At 39.2% G+C, this 23,752-nt stretch overlaps 1 protein-coding gene across 3 annotated transcripts in view; it reads right to left on the reverse strand.

Moving 5' to 3' along the window:
- cadm1b (cell adhesion molecule 1b) overlaps positions 1-23,752 on the reverse strand; it is a 122,085-nt gene that overhangs the window by 12,101 nt on the left and 86,232 nt on the right. For 2 of the 3 annotated variants that reach the window (XM_061280865.1, XM_061280864.1), the window contains one exon: positions 341-391. The exons of the other annotated variant lie outside the window; for it this stretch is intronic. In XM_061280865.1, the coding sequence (XP_061136849.1) occupies positions 341-391 (51 nt within the window). The remainder of the gene's footprint in view (positions 1-340; positions 392-23,752) is intronic. 3 annotated transcript variants of the gene reach the window in all.

Raw genomic sequence — 23,752 nt, forward strand, 5'->3', positions numbered from 1 at the left:
TTGTCTTTCATTGGCTTAAATGATTATTGATGTTTTTTCTTTTTTTTCTGGCCTCACAAAGACAAAAAAAAAAAAAAGGTGAGCTGTACATGTAAAGGCTTTTCTCATATGATGGCTGGCCGGGGGTGGCGAGATACAGCTGTAGATGCTGATAAGATAACAAAGTGCGGGCCTCAAACACACAACTGGGGGTGCACTGACGGCACCCTGCATCCTGTCCTCAATGTCACCCATCAACGACTATCAGATGAGAACTGCCTGTCCACAAATAATCATACACACTCACACACACATCTGGTATATAAAGGGGCACGGAGGTGATGGGGGAGCTGTACAGTACCTTGCGTGTTGGCTGGATTGGTGGTGGGTGTGGGGATAGTAGTGGGAGCATCTAGACGAAAAGAGTAAAGAAAAAACAAAAAATAAAGACCACGTATAAGAAATGAGAAAGACAAGAGTAAAGAAGGCAAAGGCCGTTCATGACGACCAATGTCAGGGAAAAAAAGCTAGGCTAGGCTAAGACAGGCATGCTATGTTGATAGAAGGATTGACTAGAATATTAAAATGTAACCTGGATAGTCAAATATTGTATAATGATGACTCTAGAATAAAATCTCATCACATCTTCCCTAATTTTAGCAAGCTGTTTTTCCCATTGTAATTACGTTAGCAACTACAAATTCCAAACCATAGAGCAACATAATACACAAGTTAATCCATTCATTAAATCCCCGACAACCCGTACGTGACAAAAACGAGACAAGTCACAATGAAAACTCATTCCGGAGACAAAGCTTATGTTCCGGCTAATAATAGTGTCAACTTTAAATCAATGCTAATTATCTAGCGTTACCAGATTAGCTCCGAGGACGGCACGAAAACAGGTTTACCCAAAACAATGGAGGACGTCGTGGCTTTCTGTGCAACTTTTGCGCTCGTCAGCTAGCTTCACGCACAATAGCAGCACGTAATGAGCCGTCTTACAGTCTAATAGATTTCAGGGTCGTGCTATTTTCTGCTGCGAAAATGTACATTTCCTCAAGCATTTCACGTCCAAGGCATACTGTTTGTATAGTAGCAGAATTGCACGCTGATGGGAATGCCATAAACCATGGCAGGAAATCATTACTAGTAGCAAGTTATGCGAAATTGTATCGTAGAACTGGACGGTATCTTACTGAGAGCTGCAATATTTTCACGCTTGTAGAAGAAAATGGAAATACCTAGCAGTATGAAAAATAAGGCAATTTAAAGCCTTACTAATGTAAAGAAGTATCATCCAAAAGTGGAATATATTCGTCAGGCACAGTTGCCGGATGTTCCTGGCAATTCTCATTGGCATATATTCTTTATCCTCTGAAATGAATGACTAATGCAGCTTACTTGTAACCATTGTGTTGAATATGCAAGTTAACAATGCATAATAACGACGCACAGCCGCGGTTCAATGTTGCCATTTGCCACGCTGAATAATTACGCCAAAGTGATGAAGAAACCACCGAGGTGATCTCAATCGGGGACTGCCGGCGTCGATTAGGGCCCGTCGCTAACATCGGCAAACATCATTATGGAAGAAAGACGCTCGTCGGAGGGCAAGCGAGGTAAGCGGCGGTGCCGAGGGGGGCCGCGTGGTACCTCATCAGGAGGATATATTGTGGCACTGAGGGAGGCAAAGATAGCGCGACCCCTTGCTGTGGGAGAGTCGCAGCGGGGGGAAATTGGCTGGCCGTCTCCCTGCGCTGTTACTGTCTGCATTCCATCAAAAGGCAGCAGCAGGGGAGCGCGCACTTCCAAACTAATGATAAAACATCAAGGACGATGTAATGCCGCCGCCAGCGATGCAGTGCGCGAGCGGTGGCGGGGAAGGTATCGTGGGATCATGGCGAGATTCCCCTCTGACAGCATTTGAAAAGGAGGGTGGGCTCCATTCCACTCCCGGTGACCGAAGGCGGTCTGATAGCAGAAATGTCAACGTGTGGAAAAAGGGGAAATTGGCCATTCAGGGGTTGGAGGGTCTTCACAAAGGCCGTGATAGGATGTGGCACATATAATATCAAGGCAAACAGGAATTCTCCATGGTCAATTTTCCAAGCCGGATGACTTGGGGGCCCTGTGTATTATGAAGGCACAGCTATGAGTGTATTTTGAGGATGAGGCTATCTTTTCAAGCGCTAAGGAAAAGATAGAATTCAAGTCAAACAAACCTGTGAAATTTGTTTAGATCCCACAGTGCTTGTATTTGTTTTCTTTTGGTTCTATCCCTTAAACAGGCTTTCAAATACAACCATTAAGGCATCAAAATTTGTTTAAAAAAAATTACACGCATAAAACTTCTACTAATAATAGTAATAACTAGAATTTTGCAATTTCTGGAGAAATTGCGTGTGAAGGCGAAATGTATGAATAACTTTTTCAGGGAATGCTGCCGAACGATGTTGAAACGTGCTGAATTACTTGAGAAATGTAGAATATTTGGAGAATTTGTGGTGAATTTCAAAATTGAAAGTTTGGAATATTTGGTAAGTGGGAAGTTGTGGAATAGGTAGGCAAAAGATGAACAGCTGAAAGTTGGAATGGGTTGAATCGGTTGAAAAATGTAGAAATTAGAGTAGAAAAACGAAATTTTGGAGAATTTGGTTGAATTTCAAATTTGGAATTTTTGGTAAGTGGGAAGATGTGGAATAGGTAGGCAAAAGATGAACAGTTGAAAGTTGGAACGGGTTGAATCAGTCAAAAAATGTAGAAGTTAGAGCAAATGTTGAATCCCCAGAGAGAATGAATGGGAAAACAAAAAAAAGCAATTGCGCCAAAATCTTTCTAAATTTGGAACAAAACAAAAAAAACGCCCTCAGGAGGTTCACTTTTGGGGTAAAAATGTTGAAACGGGTTAAATCAGACAAAAAACTAAAAAGTTAGCGCAAATGTAGCTATTTGGGCCACTCAGTGTTGAAATAAGGTCACTTCCGGTTTGATTCGGGTCACTTCCGGTCTAGTTTGGGTCACTTCCGGTTTATTTGGGTCACTTCCGGTTTAGATCAGGTCACTTCCGGTTTAGCTGAGGTCACTTCCGGTTTATTTGGAGTCATTTCCGGTCTCAAAAGGTCACTTCCGGTTCATTTGGGGTCACTTCCGGTTTGATTTGGGGTCACTTCCGGTTTACCAGAGGTCACTTCCGGTCTATTTGGGGTCACTTCCGGTCTATTTGTGGTCACTTCCGGTTTATTTGGGTCACTTCCGGTTTAATTTGGGTCACTTCCGGTTCGTCTGAGGTCACTTCCGGTTTATTTGGGGTCATTTCCGGTCTAAAAAGGTCACTTCCGGTACATTTGGGGTCACATCCGGTTTGATTTGGGGTCACTTCCGGTTTACCTGAGGTCACTTCCGGTCTATTTGGGGTCACTTTCGGTTTGATTTGGGGCACTTCCGGTTCATTCTGGGTTCATTGGTGGCACTTCAGGGTCATCCAAGATGGCCGCCACACTGGAATTGGGGGTCAAGGGTTGAATTGTGTAAGCATAGTGGAAGTGGGGGTGAATGGGAGTGAATGTGGGAAGCATAGTGGAAGTGGGGGTGAATGGGAGTGAATGTGGTAAGCATAAGGTGAATAAGGGGAATAAATGTGGAATGGGTTGAATCGGTCGAAAAATGTAGAAATTAGAGTAGAAAAACGAAATTTTAGAGAATTTTGGTTGAATTTCAAATTTGAGAATTTGGAATTTTTGGTAAGTGGGAAGTTGTGGAATAGGTAGGCAAAAGATGAACAGTTGAAAGTTGGAACGGGTTGAATCGGTTGAAAAATGTAGAAATTAGAGTGGAATAACGGAATTTGAGAGAATTTTGGTTGAATTTCAAATTTGAAAATTTGGAACTTTTGGTAAGTGGGAAGTTGTGGAATAGGTAGGCAAAAGATGAACAGTTGAAAGTTGGAACGGGTTGAATCGGTTGAAAAATGTAGAAATTAGAGTGGAATAACGGAATTTGAGAGAATTTTGGTTGAATTTCAAATTTGAAAATTTGGAATTTTTGGTAAGTGGGAAGTTGTGGAATAGGTAGGCAAAAGATGAACAGTTGAAAGTTGGAATGGGTTGAATCGGTTGAAAAATGTAGAAGTTAGAGGTGAAAAACGAAATTTTGTGAAATGTCGAATGTGCCATTAAGAATGGATGGGGAAAAATTTGTCGGAATTTTGGGAATTTTGCGGAATCGGAAAATTTTCGGAATGAGAAAAATACAAGCACCCCTTTCCTGAATATTTGGAATACGTGAAAAGTGGAATGGAGTGAATCGGATGAATTATGTGAAAGATGAAACGGGACAAAAAAGTGAGGAGAATAAAATAGAAGAATAATAATAACTAGAATTTTGCAATTTCTGGAGAAATTGCGTGTGAAGGCGAAATGTATGAATAACTTTTTCGGGGAATGCTGCCGAACGATGTTGAAACGTGTTGAATTACTTGAGAAATGTAGAATATTTGGAGAATTTGTGGTGAATTTCAAAACTGAAAGTTGGAAATATTTGGTAAGTGGGAAGTTGTGGAATAGGTAGGCAAAAGATGAACAGCTGAAAGTTGGAATGGGTTGAATCGGTTGAAAAATGTAGAAATTAGAGTAGAAAAACGAAATTTTGGAGAATTCGGTTGAATTTCAAATTTGGAATTTTTGGTAAGTGGGAAGTTGTGGAATAGGTAGGCAAATGATGTACAGTTGAAAGTTGGAACGGGTTGAATCAGTTAAAAAATGTAGAAGTTAGAACAAATGTTGAATCCCCATAGAGAATGAATGTGAAAATAAAAAAAGCAATTGCGCCAAAATCTTTCTAAATTTGGAACAAAACAAAAAAAACGGCCTCAAGAGGTTCACTTTTGGGGTAAAAATGTTGAAACGGGTTAAATCGGACAAAAAACGAAAAAGTTAGCCTAAATGTAGCTATTTGGGGCACTAAGTGTTGAAATAAGGCCACTTCCGGTTTGATTCGGGTCATTTCCGGTCTAATTTGGGTCACTTCCGGTTTATTTGGGTCACTTCCGGTTTAAAACAGGTCACTTCCGGTTTAGCTGAGGTCACTTCCGGTTTATTTGGGGTCACTTCCGGTCTAAAAAGGTCACTTCCGGTTCATTTGGGGTTACTTCCGGTTTACCAGAGGTCACTTCCGGTCTATTTGGGGTCACTTCCGGTCTATTTGGGGTCACTTCCGGTTTATTTGGGCCACTTCCGGTTTAATTCGGGTCACTTCCGGTTCGTCTGAGGTCACTTCCGGTTTATCAGGGGTCATTTCCGGTCTAAAAGGGTCACTTACGGTACATTTGGGGTCACTTCCGGTTTGATTTGGGGTCACTTCCGGTTAACCAGAGGTAACTTCCGGTCTATTTGGGGTCACTTCCGGTCTATTTGGGGTCACTTCCGGTTTATTTGGGTCACTTCCGGTTTAAAACAGGTCACTTCCGGTCTAGCTGAGGTCACTTCCGGTTTATTTGGGGTCATTTCCGGTCTAAAAAGGTAACTTCCGGTTCATTTTGGGTCACTTCCGGTTTGATTTGGGGTCACTTCCGGTTTACCAGAGGTCACTTCCGGTCTATTTGGGGTCACTTCCGGTCTATTTGGGGTCACTTCCGGTTTATTTGGGTCACTTCCGGTTTAATTTGGGTCACTTCCGGTTCGTCTGAGGTCACTTCCGGTTTATTAGGGGTCATTTCCGGTCTAAAAAGGCCACTTCCGGTACATTTGGGGTCACTTCCGGTTTGATTTGGGGTCTCTTCCGGTTTACCTGAGGTCACTTCCGGTCTATTTGGGGTCACTTTCGGTTTGATCTGGGGCACTTCCGGTTCATTTTGGGTTCATTGGGGGCACTTGAGGGTCAATCCAAGATGGCCGCCACACTGGAATTGGGGGTCAAGGGTTGAATGTGTAGGCGTAGTGGAAGTGGGGGTGAATGGGAGTGAATGTGGGAAGCATAAGGTGAATGCATTTGGAATGGGTTGAATCGGTTGAAAAATGTAGAAATTAGAGTGGAATAACGGAATTTGAGAGAATTTTGGTTGAATTTCAAATTAGAGAATTTGGAATTTTTGGTAAGTGGGAAGTTGTGGAATAGGTAGGCAAAAGATGAACAGTTGAAAGTTGGAATGGGTTGAATCGGTTGAAAAATGTAGAAGTTAGAGGTGAAACACGAAATTTTGTGAAATGTGGAATGTGCCATTAAGAATGGATGGGGAAAAATTTGTCGGAATTTTGGGAATCTTGCGGAATCGGAAAATTTTCGGAATGAGAAAAATACAAGCGCTCATGTCGTGAATATTTGGAATACGTGAAAAGTGGAATGGAGTGAATCGGATGAATTTTGTGGAAGAAGAAGCGGGACAAAAAAGTGGCGGGAATAAAATAGAATAATAATAATAACTAGAATTTTGCAATTTCTGGAGAAATTGCGTGTGAAGGCGAAATGTATGAATAACTTTTTCGGGGAATGCTGCCGAACGATGTTGAAACGTGTTGAATTACTTGAGAAATGTAGAATATTTGGAGAATTTGTGGTGAATTTCAAAATTGAAAGTTTGGAATATTTGGTAAGTGGGAAGTTGTGGAATAGGTAGGCAAAAGATGAACAGTTGAAAGTTGGAATGGGTTGAATCGGTAGAAAAATGTAGAAGTTAGAGTAGAAAAACGAAATTTTGGAGAATTTGGTTGAATTTTAAATTTGGAATTGTTGGTAAGTGGGAAGTTGTGGAATAGGTAGGCAAAAGATGAACAGTTTAAAGTTGGAACGGGTTGAATCAGTTAAAAAATGTAGAAGTTAGAGCAAATGTTGAATCCCCATAGAGAATGAATGGGAAAATAAAAAAAAGCAATTGCGCCAAAATCTTTCTAAATTTGGAACAAAACCAAAAAAAACGGCCTCAGGAGGTTCACTTTTGGGGTAAAAATGTTGAAACGGGTTAAATCGGACAAAAAACGAAGACGTTAGCGCAAATGTAGCCATTTGGGGCACTTAGTGTTGAAATAAGGTCACTTCCGGCTTGATTCGGGTCATTTCCGGTGTAATTTGGGTCACTTCCGGTTTATTTGGGTCACTTCCGGTTTAAAATAGGTCACTTCCGGTTTAGCTGAGGTCACTTCCGGTTTATTTGGGGTCATTTCCGGTCTAAAAAGGTCACTTCCGGTTCATTTTGGGTCACTTCCGGTTTGATTTGGGGTGACTTCCGGTTTACCAGAGGTCACTTCCGGTCTATTTGGGGTCACTTCCGGTCTATTTGGGGTCACTTCCGGTTTATTTGGGTCACTTCCGGTTTAAAACAGGTCACTTCCGGTCTAGCTGAGGTCACTTCCGGTTTATTTGGGGTCATTTCCGGTCTAAAAAGGTAACTTCCGGTTCATTTTGGGTCACTTCCGGTTTGATTTGGGGTCACTTCCGGTTTACCAGAGGTCACTTCCGGTCTATTTGGGGTCACTTCCGGTCTATTTGGGGTCACTTCCGGTTTATTTGGGTCACTTCCGGTTTAATTTGGGTCACTTCCGGTTCGTCTGAGGTCACTTCCGGTTTATTAGGGGTCATTTCCGGTCTAAAAAGGCCACTTCCGGTACATTTGGGGTCACTTCCGGTTTGATTTGGGGTCACTTCCGGTTTACCTGAGGTCACTTCCGGTCTATTTGGGGTCACTTTCGGTTTGATCTGGGGCACTTCCGGTTCATTTTGGGTTCATTGGGGGCACTTGAGGGTCAATCCAAGATGGCCGCCACACTGGAATTGGGGGTCAAGGGTTGAATGTGTAGGCGTAGTGGAAGTGGGGGTGAATGGGAGTGAATGTGGGAAGCATAAGGTGAATGCATTTGGAATGGGTTGAATCGGTTGAAAAATGTAGAAATTAGAGTGGAATAACGGAATTTGAGAGAATTTTGGTTGAATTTCAAATTTGAGAATTTGGAATTTTTGGTAAGTGGGAAGTTGTGGAATAGGTAGGCAAAAGATGAACAGTTGAAAGTTGGAATGGGTTGAATCGGTTGAAAAATGTAGAAGTTAGAGGTGAAACACGAAATTTTGTGAAATGTGGAATGTGCCATTAAGAATGGATGGGGAAAAATTTGTCGGAATTTTGGGAATCTTGCGGAATCGGAAAATTTTCGGAATGAGAAAAATACAAGCGCTCATGTCGTGAATATTTGGAATACGTGAAAAGTGGAATGGAGTGAATCGGATGAATTTTGTGGAAGAAGAAGCGGGACAAAAAAGTGGCGGGAATAAAATAGAATAATAATAATAATAAAGTAAATGGAGTAGAATAACATATGTGTGAAGGCCTTCGCCTTCACACAACTAGAATTTTGCAATTTCTGGAGAAATTGCGTGTGAAGGCGAAATGTATGAATAACTTTTTCGGGGAATGCTGCCGAACGATGTTGAAACGTGTTGAATTACTTGAGAAATGTAGAATATTTGGAGAATTTGTGGTGAATTTCAAAATTGAAAGTTTGGAATATTTGGTAAGTGGGAAGTTGTGGAATAGGTAGGCAAAAGATGAACAGTTGAAAGTTGGAATGGGTTGAGTCGGTAGAAAAATGTAGAAGTTAGAGTAGAAAAACGAAATTTTGGAGAATTTGGTTGGATTTTAAATTTGGAATTGTTGGTAAGTGGGAAGTTGTGGAATAGGTAGGCAAAAGATGAACAGTTGAAAGTTGGAACGGGTTGAATCAGTTAAAAAATGTAGAAGTTAGAGCAAATGTTGAATCCCCATAGAGAATGAATGGGAAAATAAAAAAAAGCAATTGCGCCAAAATCTTTCTAAATTTGGAACAAAACCAAAAAAAACGGCCTCAGGAGGTTCACTTTTGGGGTAAAAATGTTGAAACGGGTTAAATCGGACAAAAAACGAAGACGTTAGCGCAAATGTAGCTATTTGGGGCACTTAGTGTTGAAATAAGGTCACTTCCGGCTTGATTCGGGTCATTTCCGGTCTAATTTGGGTCACTTCCGGTTTATTTGGGTCACTTCCGGTTTAAAACAGGTCACTTCCGGTTTAGCTGAGGTCACTTCCGGTTTATTTGGGGTCATTTCCGGTCTAAAAAGGTAACTTCCGGTACATTTGGGGTCACTTCCGGTTTGATTTGGGGTCACTTCCGGTTTACCAGAGGTCACTTCCGGTCTATTTAGGGTCACTTCCGGTCTACTTGGGGTCACTTCCGGTTTATTTGGGTCACTTCCGGTTTAATTTGGGTCACTTCCGGTTCGTCTAAGGTCACTTCCGGTTTATTAGGGGTCATTTCCGGTCTAAAAAGGTCACTTCCGGTACATTTGGGGTCACTTCCGGTTTGATTTGGGGTCACTTCCGGTTTACCAGAGGTCACTTCCGGTCTATTTGGGGTCACTTCCGGTCTACTTGGGGTCACTTCCGGTTTATTTGGGTCACTTCCGGTTTAATTTGGGTCACTTCCGGTTCGTCTAAGGTCACTTCCGGTTTATTAGGGGTCATTTCCGGTCTAAAAAGGTCACTTCCGGTACATTTGGGGTCACTTCCGGTTTGATTTGGGGTCACTTCCGGTTTACCTGAGGTCACTTCCGGTCTATTTGGGGTCACTTTCGGTTTGATTTGGGGCACTTCCGGTTCATTTTGGGTTCATTGGGGGCACTTGAGGGTCAATCCAAGATGGCCGCCACACTGGAATTGGGGGTCAAGGGTTGAATTGTGTAAGCGTAGTGGAAGTGGGGGTGAATGGGAGTGAATGTGGGAATCATAGTGGAAGTGGGGGTGAATGGGAGTGAATGTGGTAAGCATAAGGTGAATAAGGGGAATAAATGTGGAATGGGTTGAATCGGTCGAAAAATGTAGAAATTAGAGTAGAAAAAGAAGAATTTTGGTTGAATTTCAAATTTGAGAATTTGGAATTTTTGGTAAGTGGGAAGTTGTGGAATAGGTAAGCAAAAGATGAACAGTTGAAAGTTGGAACGGGTTGAATCGGTTGAAAAATGTAGAAATTAGAGTGGAATAACGGAATTTGAGAGAATTTTGGTTGAATTTCAAATTTGAAAATTTGGAATTTTTGGTAAGTGGGAAGTTGTGGAATAGGTAGGCAAAAGATGAACAGTTGAAAGTTGGAATGGGTTGAATCGGTTGAAAAATGTAGAAGTTAGAGGTGAAAAACGAAATTTTGTGAAATGTCGAATGTGCCATTAAGAATGGATGGGGAAAAATTTGTCGGAATTTTGGGAATTTTGCGGAATCGGAAAATTTTCGGAATGAGAAAAATACAAGCACCCCTTTCCTGAATATTTGGAATACGTGAAAAGTGGAATGGAGTGAATCGGATGAATTATGTGAAAGATGAAACGGGACAAAAAAGTGAGGAGAATAAAATAGAAGAATAATAATAACTAGAATTTTGCAATTTCTGGAGAAATTGCGTGTGAAGGCGAAATGTACGAATAACTTTTTCGGGGAATGCTGCCGAACGATGTTGAAACGTGTTGAATTACTTGAGAAATGTAGAATATTTGGAGAATTTGTGGTGAATTTCAAAATTGAAAGTTTGGAATATTTGGTAAGTGGGAAGTTGTGGAATAGGTAGGCAAAAGATGAACAGTTGAAAGTTGGAATGGGTTGAATCGGTAGAAAAATGTAGAAGTTAGAGTAGAAAAACGAAATTTTGGAGAATTTGGTTGAATTTTAAATTTGGAATTGTTGGTAAGTGGGAAGTTGTGGAAAAGGTAGGCAAAAGATGAACAGTTGAAAGTTGGAACGGGTTGAATCAGTTAAAAAATGTAGAAGTTAGAGCAAATGTTGAATCCCCATAGAGAATGAATGGGAAAATAAAAAAAAGCAATTGCGCCAAAATCTTTCTAAATTTGGAACAAAACCAAAAAAAACGGCCTCAGGAGGTTCACTTTTGGGGTAAAAATGTTGAAACGGGTTAAATCGGACAAAAAACGAAGACGTTAGCGCAAATGTAGCTATTTGGGGCACTTAGTGTTGAAATAAGGTCACTTCCGGCTTGACTCGGGTCATTTCCGGTCTAATTTGGGTCACTTCCGGTTTATTTGGGTCACTTCCGGTTTAAAACAGGTCACTTCCGGTTTATTAGGGGTCATTTCCGGTCTAAAAGGGTAACTTCCGGTTCATTTGGGGTCACTTCCGGTTTGATTTGGGGTCACTTCCGGTTTACCAGAGGTCACTTCCGGTCTATTTGGGGTCACTTCCGGTCTATTTGGGGTCACTTCCGGTTTATTTGGGTCACTTCCGGTTTAAAACAGGTCACTTCCGGTTTAGCTGAGGTCACTTCCGGTTTATTTGGGGTCATTTCCGGTCTAAAAAGGTAACTTCCGGTTCATTTTGGGTTACTTCCGGTTTGATTTGGGGTCACTTCCGGTTTACCAGAGGTCACTTCCGGTCTATTTGGGGTCACTTCCGGTCTATTTGGGGTCACTTCCGGTTTATTTGGGTCACTTCCGGTTTAATTTGGGTCACTTCCGGTTCGTCTGAGGTCACTTCCGGTTTATTAGGGGTCATTTCCGGTCTAAAAAGGTCACTTCCGGTACATTTGGGGTCACTTCCGGTTTGATTTGGGGTCACTTCCGGTTTACCTGAGGTCACTTCCGGTCTATTTGGGGTCACTTTCGGTTTGATTTGGGGCACTTCCGGTTCATTCTGGGTTCATTGGTGGCACTTCAGGGTCATCCAAGATGGCCGCCACACTGGAATTGGGGGTCAAGGGTTGAATTGTGTAAGCATAGTGGAAGTGGGGGTGAATGGGAGTGAATGTGGGAAGAATAAGGTGAATTAAGTGAATAAATTTGGAATGGGTTGAATCGGTTGAAAAATGTAGAAATGAGAAGGGAAAAAGGAATTGGGTGTGAATTTCAAAATAAAAGATGTGAAGTTTTTGGTAAGTGGGAAGTTGTGGAATAGGTAGAAAAATGATGAACAGTTGAAAGTTGGAATGGGTTGAATCGGTTGAAAAATGTAGAAATGAGAAGGGAAAAAGGAATTGGGTGGGAATTTCAAAATAAAAGATGTGAAGTTTTTGGGACGTGGGAAGTTGTGGAATAGGTAGAAAAATGATGAACAGTTGAAAGTTGGAACGGGTTGAATCGGTTGAAAAATGTAGAAATTAGAGTGGAATAACGGAATTTGAGAGAATTTTGGTTGAATTTCAAATTTGAAAATTTGGAATTTTTGGTAAGTGGGAAGTTGTGGAATAGGTAGGCAAAAGATGAACAGTTGAAAGTTGGAATGGGTTGAATCGGTTGAAAAATGTAGAAGTTAGAGGTGAAAAACGAAATTTTGTGAAATGTCGAATGTGCCATTAAGAATGGATGGGGAAAAATTTGTCGGAATTTTGGGAATTTTGCGGAATCGGAAAATTTTCGGAATGAGAAAAATACAAGCACCCCTTTCCTGAATATTTGGAATACGTGAAAAGTGGAATGGAGTGAATCGGATGAATTATGTGAAAGATGAAACGGGACAAAAAAGTGAGGAGAATAAAATAGAAGAATAATAATAACTAGAATTTTGCAATTTCTGGAGAAATTGCGTGTGAAGGCGAAATGTATGAATAACTTTTTCGGGGAATGCTGCCGAACGATGTTGAAACGTGTTGAATTACTTGAGAAATGTAGAATATTTGGAGAATTTGTGGTGAATTTCAAAATTGAAAGTTTGGAATATTTGGTAAGTGGGAAGTTGTGGAATAGGTAGGCAAAAGATGAACAGTTGAAAGTTGGAATGGGTTGAATCGGTAGAAAAATTTAGAAGTTAGAGTAGAAAAACGAAATTTTGGAGAATTTGGTTGAATTTTAAATTTGGAATTGTTGGTAAGTGGGAAGTTGTGGAATAGGTAGGCAAAAGATGAACAGTTGAAAGTTGGAACGGGTTGAATCAGTTAAAAAATGTAGAAGTTAGAGCAAATGTTGAATCCCCATAGAGAATGAATGGGAAAATAAAAAAAAGCAATTGCGCCAAAATCTTTCTAGATTTGGAACAAAACCAAAAAAAACGGCCTCAGGAGGTTCACTTTTGGGGTAAAAATGTTGAAACGGGTTATATCGGACAAAAAACGAAGACGTAAGCGCAAATGTAGCTATTTGGGGCACTTAGTGTTGAAATAAGGTCACTTCCGGCTTGATTCGGGTCATTTCCGGTCTAATTTGGGTCACTTCCGGTTTATTTGGGTCACTTCCGGTTTAAAACAGGTCACTTCCGGTTTAGCTGAGGTCACTTCCGGTTTATTTGGGGTCATTTCCGGTCTAAAAAGGTCACTTCCGGTTCATTTTGGGTCACTTCCGGTTTGATTTGGGGTCACTTCCGGTTTACCAGAGGTCACTTCCGGTCTATTAGGGGTCACTTCCGGTTTGATTTGGGGCACTTCCGGTTTATTTGGGTCACTTCCGGTTCGTCTGAGGTCACTTCCGGTTTATTAGGGGTCATTTCCGGTCTAAAAAGGTCACTTCCGGTACATTTGGGGTCACTTCCGGTTTGATTTGGGGTCACTTCCGGTTTACCTGAGGTCACTTCCGGTCTATTTGGGGTCACTTCCGGTTTAATTTGGGTCACTTCCGGTTCGTCTGAGGTCACTTCCGGTTTATTAGGGGTCATTTCCGGTCTAAAAAGGTCACTTCCGGTACATTTGGGGTCACTTCCGGTTTGATTTGGGGTCACTTCCGGTTTACCTGAGGTCACTTCCGGTCTATTTGGGGTCACTTTCGGTTTGATTTGGGCCACTTCCGGTTCATTCTGGGTTCATTGGTGGCACTTCAGGGTCATCCAAGATGGCCGCCACACTGGAATTGGGGGTCAAGGGTTGAATTGTGTAAGCATAGTGGAAGTGGGGGTGAATGGGAGTGAATGTGGGAAGAATAAGGTGAATTAAGTGAATAAATTTGGAATGGGTTGAATCTGTTGAAAAATGTAGAAATGAGAAGGGAAAAAGGAATTGGGTGTGAATTTCAAAATAAAAGATGTGAAGTTTTTGGTAAGTGGGAAGTTGTGGAATAGGTAGAAAAATGATGAACAGTTGAAAGTTGGAATGGGTTGAATCGGTTGAAAAATGTAGAAATGAGAAGGAGAAACGGAAATATTGGAGAATTGGGTGTGAATTTCAAAATAAAAGATGTGAAGTTTTTGGTAAGTGGGAAGTTGTGGAATAGGTAGAAAAATGATGAACAGTTGAAAGTTGGAATGGGTTGAATCGGTTGAAAAATGTAGAAATGAGAAGGGAAAAGGAATTGGGTGTGAATTTCAAAATAAAAGATGTGAAGCTTTTGGTAAGTGGGAAGTTGTGGAATCAGTAGAAAAATAATGAACAGTTGAAAGTTGGAATGGGTTGAATCGGTTGAAAAATGTAGAAATTAGAGTAGAAAAACGAAATTTTAGAGAATTTTGGTTGAATTTCAAAATAAAAGATGTGAAGTTTTTGGTAAGTGGGACGTTGTGGAATAGGTAGGCAAAAGATGAACAGTTGAAAGTTGGAACGAGTTGAATCGGTTGAAAAATGTAGAAGTTAGAGGTGAAAAACGAAATTTTGTGAAAATTTGTCGGAATTTTTAACGTGAAAACGTGAAATTTTCGAATTTGGGAATTTTGGGAATGTCGAGAATCCTTCCGAATGTGATTAGAATGTGCTGAATGATGTGAATTTCAAATTGGAACGACGTAAATGTGAAATGTCGAATGTGCCATTAAGAATGAATGGGGAAAAATTTGTCGGAATTTTGGGAATTTTGCGGAATCGGAAAATTTTCGGAACGAGCAAAATACAAGCGCTCGTCGCGTGAATATTTGGAATACGTGAAAAGTGGAATGGAGTGAATCGGATGAATTATGTGGAAGATGAAACGTGTCAAAAAAGTGTGGAGAAACGTAGAGAATAATAATAATAATAATAGAGAATGGTGTAGAATAACATATGTGTGAAGGCCTTCGCCTTCACACAATAAAGTAAATGGAGTAGAATAACATATGTGTGAAGGCCTTCGCCTTCACACAATAAAGTAAATGGAGTAGAATAACATATGTGTGAAGGCCTTCGCCTTCACACAATAACTAGAATTGCAATTTCGGAAGAAATTGCGTGTGAAGGCGAAGGCAGATGTTAAGTTACAAACGTTAAGCGTTAAAAATGATGAGCGGGAAGAATACAAAGGGAAAATAGATAATTGTGAAATAAATGGGAAAATGTTACAAATACATGTTACAAAAAGGTACAAATGATAAGCGTTAAAAATGAAACGTTACAAATGTTACAAAAAAGGTACAAATGATAAGCGTTGAAAATGATAAGGGGAAGGATAAAGAGTAAAATATATAATGACGCCCAATGTGGGAATCGAACTGACGCGGGATTTGATACCACTCGGGAAAGATGCTCGTGTACTGGAATCACTTGTGTTTCCCACGAGCTAATTGTGTCCCTGTCTACATACTGGTTGAATTTGGTTAATGTAATGAATGTGTTTGTTGAATGCGAATACGTAATCAAAGTGGTGGAAATTGCTTAATGTAATGAATGTTGAATGCGAATGTTAGTTACAAATGATAAGCGTTGAAAATGATAAGCGGGAAGAATAAAGAGTAAAATAATTAATGACGCCCAATGTGGGAATCGAACCCACTACAGGAAACTGGCTCGGGTTGACATTGCCATTAAGAATGAATGGGGAAATAAAAGGCACAAATTTGCTAATTACTTAAAAACGGTAAATGTTATGAACGCGAAAAATACTGGCAAGCGTGCCATGAATTTTTGGAATGTGTGAAAGTTTGAACGAGGTGAATGGGTTGAAGCATGTGGGAGTAGTTAGATGTCAAAAAAGTGGGAGGAATAAGTTGTTTAATAATAAAGTACAATATCAATGTGTGAAGGCCTTCGCCTTCACACAACTAGAATTTTGCAATTTCTGGAGAAATTGCGTGTGAAGGCGAAATGTATGAATAACTTCTTCGGGGAATGCTGCCGAACGATGTTGAAACGTGTTGAATTACTTGAGAAATGTAGAATATTTGGAGAATTTGTGGCAAATTTCAAAATAAAAGATGTGAAGTTTTTGGTAAGCGGGAAGTTGTGGAATAGGTCGAAAAATGATGAACAGTTGAAAGTTGGAATGGGTTGAATCGGTTGAAAAATGTAGAAATGAGAAGGGAAAAAGGAATTGGGTGTGAATTTCAAAATAAAAGATGTGAAGATTTTGGGAAGTTGTGGAATAGGTCGAAAAATGATGAACAGTTAAAAGTTGGAATGGGTTGAATCGGTTGAAAAATGTAGAAATGAGAAAGGAAAAGGGAATTGGGTGTGAATTTCAAAATAAAAGATGTGAAGTTTTTGGTAAGTGGGAAGTGTTGAAATAGGTAGAAAAATGATAAACAGTTGAAAGTTGGAATGGGTTGAATCGGTTGAAAAATGTAGAAATGAGAAGGGAAAAGGGAATTGAGTGTGAATTTCAAAATAAAAGATGTGAAGTTTTTGGTAAGTGGGAAGTTGTGGAATAGGTAGAAAAATGATGAACAGTTGAAAGTTGGAATGGGTTGAATCGGTTGAAAAATGTAGAAATGAGAAGGGAAAAGGGAATTGGGTGTGAATTTCAAAATAAAAGATGTGAAGTTTTTGGTAAGTGGGAAGTTGTGGAATAGGTAGAAAAATGATGAACAGTTGAAAGTTGGAATGGGTTGAATCGGTTGAAAAATGTAGAAATGAGAAGGGAAAAAGGAATTGGGTGTGAATTTCAAAATAAAAGATGTGAGGTATTTGGGAAGTTGTGGAATAGGTAGAAAAATGATGAACAGTTGAAAGTTGGAATGGGTTGAATCGGTTGAAAAATGTAGAAATTAGAGTACAAAAACGGAATTTGAGAGAATTTTGGTTGAATTTCAAAATAAAATATGTGAAGTTTTTGGTAAGTGGGAAGTTGTGGAATAGGTAGAAAAATGATGAACAGTTGAAAGTTGGAATGGGTTGAATCGGTTGAAAAATGTAGAAATGAGAAGGGAAAAGGAAATTGGGTGTGAATTTCAAAATAAAAGATGTGAAGTTTTTGGTGAGTGGGAAGTTGTGGAATAGGTAGAAAAATGATGAACAGTTGAAAGTTGGAATGGGTTGAATCGGTTGAAAAATGTAGAAATGAGAAGGGAAAAGGAAATTGGGTGTGAATTTCAAAATAAAAGATGTGAAGTTTTTGGTAAGTGGGAAGTTGTGGAATAGGTAGAAAAATGATGAACAGTTGAAAGTTGGAATGGGTTGAATCGGTTGAAAAATGTAGAAATGAGAAGGGAAAAGGAATTGGGTGTGAATTTCAAAATAAAAGATGTGAAGCTTTTGGTAAGTGGGAAGTTGTGGAATGGGTAGAAAAATAATGAACAGTTGAAAGTTGGAATGGGTTGAATCGGTTGAAAAATGTAGAAATTAGAGTAGAAAAACGAAATTTTAGAGAATTTTGGTTGAATTTCAAAATAAAAGATGTGAAGTTTTTGGTAAGTGGGACGTTGTGGAATAGGTAGGCAAAAGATGAACAGTTGAAAGTTGGAACGAGTTGAATCGGTTGAAAAATGTAGAAGTTAGAGCTGAAAAACAAAATTTTGTGAAAATTTGTCGGAATTTTTAACGTGAAAACGTGAAATTTTCGAATTTGGGAATTTTGGGAATGTCGAGAATCCTTCCGAATGTGATTAGAATGTGCTGAATGATGTGAATTTCAAATTGGAACGACGTAAATGTGAAATGTCGAATGTGCCATTAAGAATGAATGGGGAAAAATTTGTCGGAATTTGGGGAATTTTGCGGAAACGGAAAATTTTCGGAACGAGAAAAATGGAAGCGCTCATCGCGTGAATATTTGGAATACGTGAAAAGTGGAATGGAGTGAATCGGATGAATTATGCGGAAGATGAAACTGGACAAAAAAGTGTGGAGAATAAAAGAGAATAATAATAATAACTAGAATTTTGCAATTTCTGGAGAAATTGCGTGTGAAGGCGAAATGTATGAATAACTTCTTCGGGGAATGCTGCCGAACGATGTTGAAACGTGTTGAATTACTTGAGAAATGTAGAATATTTGGAGAATTTGTGGTGAATTTCAAAATTGAAAGTTTGGAATATTTGGTAAGTGGGAAGTTGTGGAATAGGTAGGCAAAAGATGAACAGTTGAAAGTTGGAATGGGTTGAATCGGTTGAAAAATGTAGAAGTTAGAGTAGAAAAACGAAATTTTGGAGAATTTGGTTGAATTTTAAATTTGGAATTGTTGGTAAGTGGGAAGTTGTGGAATAGGTAGGCAAAAGATGAACAGTTGAAAGTTGGAACGGGTTGAATCAGTTAAAAAATGTAGAAGTTAGAGCAAATGTTGAATCCCCATAGAGAATGAATGGGAAAATAAAAAAAGGCAATTGTGCCAAAATCTTTCTAGATTTGGAACAAAACCAAAAAAAACGGCCTCAGGAGGTTCACTTTTGGGGTAAAAATGTTGAAACGGGTTAAATCGGACAAAAAACGAAGACGTAAGCGCAAATGTAGCTATTTGGGGCACTTAGTGTTGAAATAAGGTCACTTCCGGCTTGATTCGGGTCATTTCCGGTCTAATTTGGGTCACTTCCGGTTTATTTGGGTCACTTCCGGTTTAAAACAGGTCACTTCCGGTTTAGGTGAGGTCACTTCCGGTTTATTTGGGGTCATTTCCGGTCTAAAAAGGTCACTTCCGGTTCATTTGGGGTCACTTCCGGTTTGATTTGGGGTCACTTCCGGTTTACCAGAGGTCACTTCCGGTCTATAAGGGGTCACTTCCGGTTTGATTGGGTCACTTCCGGTTTATTTGGGTCACTTCCGGTTTAATTTGGGTCACTTCCGGTTCGTCTGAGGTCACTTCCGGTTTATTAGGGGTCATTTCCGGTCTAAAAAGGTCACTTCCGGTACATTTTGGGTCACTTCCGGTTTGATTTGGGGTCACTTCCGGTTTACCTGAGGTCACTTCCGGTCTATTTGGGGTCACTTTCGGTTTGATTTGGGGCACTTCCGGTTCATTTTGGGTTCATTGGGGGCACTTGAGGGTCAATCCAAGATGGCCGCCACACTGGAATTGGGGGTCAAGGGTTGAATGTGTAAGCGTAGTGGAAGTGGGGGTGAATGGGAGTGAATGTGGGAAGCATAAGGTGAATGCATTTGGAATGGGTTGAATCGGTCGAAAAATGTAGAAATTATAGTAGAAAAACGAAATTTTAGAGAATTTTGGTTGAATTTCAAATTTGAAAATTTGGAATTTTTGGTAAGTGGGAAGTTGTGGAATAGGTAGAAAAATGATGAACAGTTGAAAGTTGGAATGGGTTAAATCGGTTGAAAAATGTAGAAATGAGAAGGGGAAAAGGAATTGGGTGCGAATTTCAAAATAAAAGATGTGAAGTTTTTGGTAAGTGGGAAGTTGTGGAATAAGTAGAAAAATGATGAACAGTTGAAAGTTGGAATGTGTTGAATCGGTTGAAAAATGTAGAAATGAGAAGGGAAAAGGAAATTGGGTGTGAATTTCAAAATAAAAGATGTGAAGTTTTTGGTAAGTGGGAAGTTGTGGAATAGGTGGAAAAATGATGAACAGTTGAAAGTTGGAATGGGTTGAATCGGTTGAAAAATGTAGAAATGAGAAGGGAAAAGGAATTGGGTGTGAATTTCAAAATAAAAGATGTGAAGTATTTGGGAAGTTGTGGAATAGGTAGAAAAATGATGAACAGTTGAAAGTTGGAATGGGTTGAATCGGTTGAAAAATGTAGAAATTAGAGTACAAAAACGGAATTTGAGAGAATTTTGGTTGAATTTCAAAATAAAAGATGTGAAGTTTTTGGTAAGTGGGAAGTTGTGGAATAGGTAGAAAAATGATGAACAGTTGAAAGTTGGAATGGGTTGAATCGGTTGAAAAATGTAGAAATGAGAAGGGAAAAGGAAATTGGGTGTGAATTTCAAAATAAAAGATGTGAAGTTTTTGGTAAGTGGGAAGTTGTGGAATAGGTAGAAAAATGATGAACAGTTGAAAGTTGGAATGGGTTGAATCGGTTGAAAAATGTAGAAATGAGAAGGGAAAAGGAATTGGGTGTGAATTTCAAAATAAAAGATGTGAAGCTTTTGGTAAGTGGGAATTTGTGGAATCGGTAGAAAAATAATGAACAGTTGAAAGTTGGAATGGGTTGAATCGGTTGAAAAATGTAGAAATTAGAGTAGAAAAACGAAATGTTAGAGAATTTTGGTTGAATTTCAAAATAAAAGATGTGAAGTTTTTGGTAAGTGGGACGTTGTGGAATAGGTAGGCAAAAGATGAACAGTTGAAAGTTGGAACGAGTTGAATCGGTTGAAAAATGTAGAAGTTAGAGGTGAAAAACGAAATTTTGTGAAAATTTGTCGGAATTTTTAACGTGAAAACGTGAAATTTTCGAATTTGGGAATTTTGGGAATGTCGAGAATCCTTCCGAATGTGATTAGAATGTGCTGAATGATGTGAATTTCAAATTGGAACGACGTAAATGTGAAATGTCGAATGTGCCATTAAGAATGAATGGGGAAAAATTTGTCGGAATTTGGGGAATTTTGCGGAATCGGAAAATTTTCGGAACGAGAAAAATGGAAGCGCTCGTCGCGTGAATATTTGGAATACGTGAAAAGTGGAATGGAGTGAATCGGATGAATTATGCGGAAGATGAAACGTGTCAAAAAAGTGAGGAGAATAAAATATAAAAATAATAATAATAAAGTAAATGGAGTAGAATAACATAAGTGTGAAGGCCTTCGCCTTCACACAATAATAGAGAATGGTGTAGAATAACATATGTGTGAAGGCCTTCGCCTTCACACAATAATAATAAAGTAAATGGAGTAGAATAACATATGTGTGAAGGCCATCGCCTTCACACAATTAGAGTTTCATGATTGATGGACAACTAATTTTACTTCCTATTAACCTACCTGCCTGAACGGTGTCCCACAGGGATCAATCCTCAGACTTCTAACTTTACCATCATTTTGAAAACATTTCATTACCCAACTAGAATTTTGCAATTTCTGGAGAAATTGCGTGTGAAGGCGAAATGTATGAATAACTTCTTCGGGGAATGCTGCCGAACGATGTTGAAACGTGTTGAATTACTTGAGAAATGTAGAATATTTGGAGAATTTGTGGCGAATTTCAAAATAAAAGATGTGAAGTTTTTGGTAAGTGGGAAGTTGTGGAATAGGTCGAAAAATGATGAACAGTTGAAAGTTGGAATGGGTTGAATTGGTTGAAAAATGTAGAAATGAGAAGGGAAAAAGGAATTGGGTGTGAATTTCAAAATAAAAGATGTGAAGGTTTTGGGAAGTTGTGGAATAGGTCGAAAAATGATGAACAGTTGAAAGTTGGAATGGGTTGAATCGGTTGAAAAATGTAGAAATGAGAAGGGAAAAGGGAATTGGGTGTGAATTTCAAAATAAAAGATGTGAAGTTTTTGGTAAGTGGGAAGTTGTGGAATAGGTCGAAAAATGATGAACAGTTGAAAGTTGGAATGGGTTGAATCGGTTGAAAAATGTAGAAATGAGAAGGGAAAAGGGAATTGGGTGTGAATTTCAAAATAAAAGATGTGAAGTTTTTGGTAAGTGGGAAGTTGTGGAATAGGTAGAAAAATGATGAACAGTTGAAAGTTGGAATGGGTTGAATCGGTTGAAAAATGTAGAAATGAGAAGGGAAAAGGGAATTAGGTGTGAATTTCAAAATAAAAGAATTGAAGTTTTTGGTAAGTGGGAAGTTGTGGAATAGGTAGAAAAATGATGAACAGTTGAAAGTTGGAATGGGTTGAATCGGTTGAAAAATGTAGAAATGAGAAGGGAAAAAGGAATTGGGTGTGAATTTCAAAATAAAAGATGTGAAGTTTTTGGGAAGTTGTGGAATAGGTAGAAACATGATGAACAGTTGAAAGTTGGAATGGGTTGAATCGGTTGAAAAATGTAGAAATTAGAGTACAAAAACGGAATTTGAGAGAATCTTGGTTGAATTTCAAAATAAAAGATGTGAAATTTTTGGTAAGTGGGAAGTTGTGGAATAGGTAGAAAAATGATGAACAGTTGAAAGTTGGAATGGGTTGAATCGGTTGAAAAATGTAGAAATGAGAAGGGAAAAGGGAATTGGGTGTGAATTTCAAAATAAAAGATGTGAAGTTTTTGGTAAATGGGAAGTTGTGGAATAGGTCGAAAAATGATGAACAGTTGAAAGTTGGAATGGGTTGAATCGGTTGAAAAATGTAGAAATGAGAAGGGAAAGGGAATTGGGTGTGAATTTCAAAATAAAAGATGTGAAGCTTTTGGTAAGTGGGAAGTTGTGGAATCGGTAGAAAAATAATGAACAGTTGAAAGTTGGAATGGGTTGAATCGGTTGAAAAATGTAGAAATTAGAGTAGAAAAACGAAATTTTAGAGAATTTTGGTTGAATTTCAAAATAAAAGATGTGAAGTTTTTGGTAAGTGGGACGTTGTGGAATAGGTAGGCAAAGGATGAACAGTTGAAAGTTTGAACGAGTTGAATCGGTTGAAAAATGTAGAAGTTAGAGGTGAAAAACGAAATTTTGTGAAAATTTGTCGGAATTTTTAACGTGAAAACGTGAAATTTTCGAATTTGGGAATTTTGGGAATGTCGAGAATCCTTCCGAATGTGATTAGAATGTGTTGAATGATGTGAATTTGAAATTGGAACGACGTAAATGTGAAATGTAGAATGTGCCATTAAGAATGAATGGGGAAAAATTTGTCGGAATTTTGGGAATTTTGCGGAATCGGTAAATTTTCGGAACGAGAAAAATGGAAGCGCTCGTCGCGTGAATATTTGGAATACGTGAAAAGTGGAATGGAGTGAATCGGATGAATTATGTGGAAGATGAAACGTGTCGAAAAAGTGTGGAGAATAAAATAGAAGAATAATAATAATAACTAGAATTTTGCAATTTCTGGAGAAATTGCGTGTGAAGGCGAAATGTATGAATAACTTTTTCGGGGAATGCTGCCGAACGATGTTGAAACGTGTTGAATTACTTGAGAAATGTAGAATATTTGGAGAATTTGTGGTGAATTTCAAAATTGAAAGTTTGGAATATTTGGTAAGTGGGAAGTTGTGGAATAGGTAGGCAAAAGATGAACAGTTGAAAGTTGGAATGGGTTGAATCGGTAGAAAAATGTAGAAGTTAGAGTAGAAAAACGAAATTTTGGAGAATTTGGTTGAATTTTAAATTTGGAATTGTTGGTAAGTGGGAAGTTGTGGAATAGGTAGGCAAAAGATGAACAGTTGAAAGTTGGAACGGGTTGAATCAGTTAAAAAATGTAGAAGTTAGAGCAAATGTTGAATCCCCATAGAGAATGAATGGGAAAATAAAAAAAAACCATTGCGCCAAAATCTTTCTAAATTTGGAACAAAACCAAAAAAAACGGCCTCAGGAGGTTCACTTTTGGGGTAAAAATGTTGAAACGGGTTAAATCGGACAAAAAACGAAGACGTTAGCGCAAATGTAGCTATTTGGGGCACTTAGTGTTGAAATAAGGTCACTTCCGGTCTAATTTGGGTCACTTCCGGTTTATTTGGGTCACTTCCGGTTTAAAACAGGTCACTTCCGGTTTAGCTGAGGTCACTTCCGGTTTAGCTGAGGTCACTTCCGGTTTATTTGGGGTCATTTCCGGTCTAAAAAGGTCACTTCCGGTTCATTTTGGGTCACTTCCGGTTTGATTTGGGGTCACTTCCGGTTTACCAGAGGTCACTTCCGGTCTATTTGGGGTCACTTCCGGTCTAAT

This window comes from Syngnathus typhle, linkage group LG6, assembly GCF_033458585.1.
Source record: "Syngnathus typhle isolate RoL2023-S1 ecotype Sweden linkage group LG6, RoL_Styp_1.0, whole genome shotgun sequence".
Taxonomy (NCBI): domain Eukaryota; kingdom Metazoa; phylum Chordata; class Actinopteri; order Syngnathiformes; family Syngnathidae; genus Syngnathus; species Syngnathus typhle.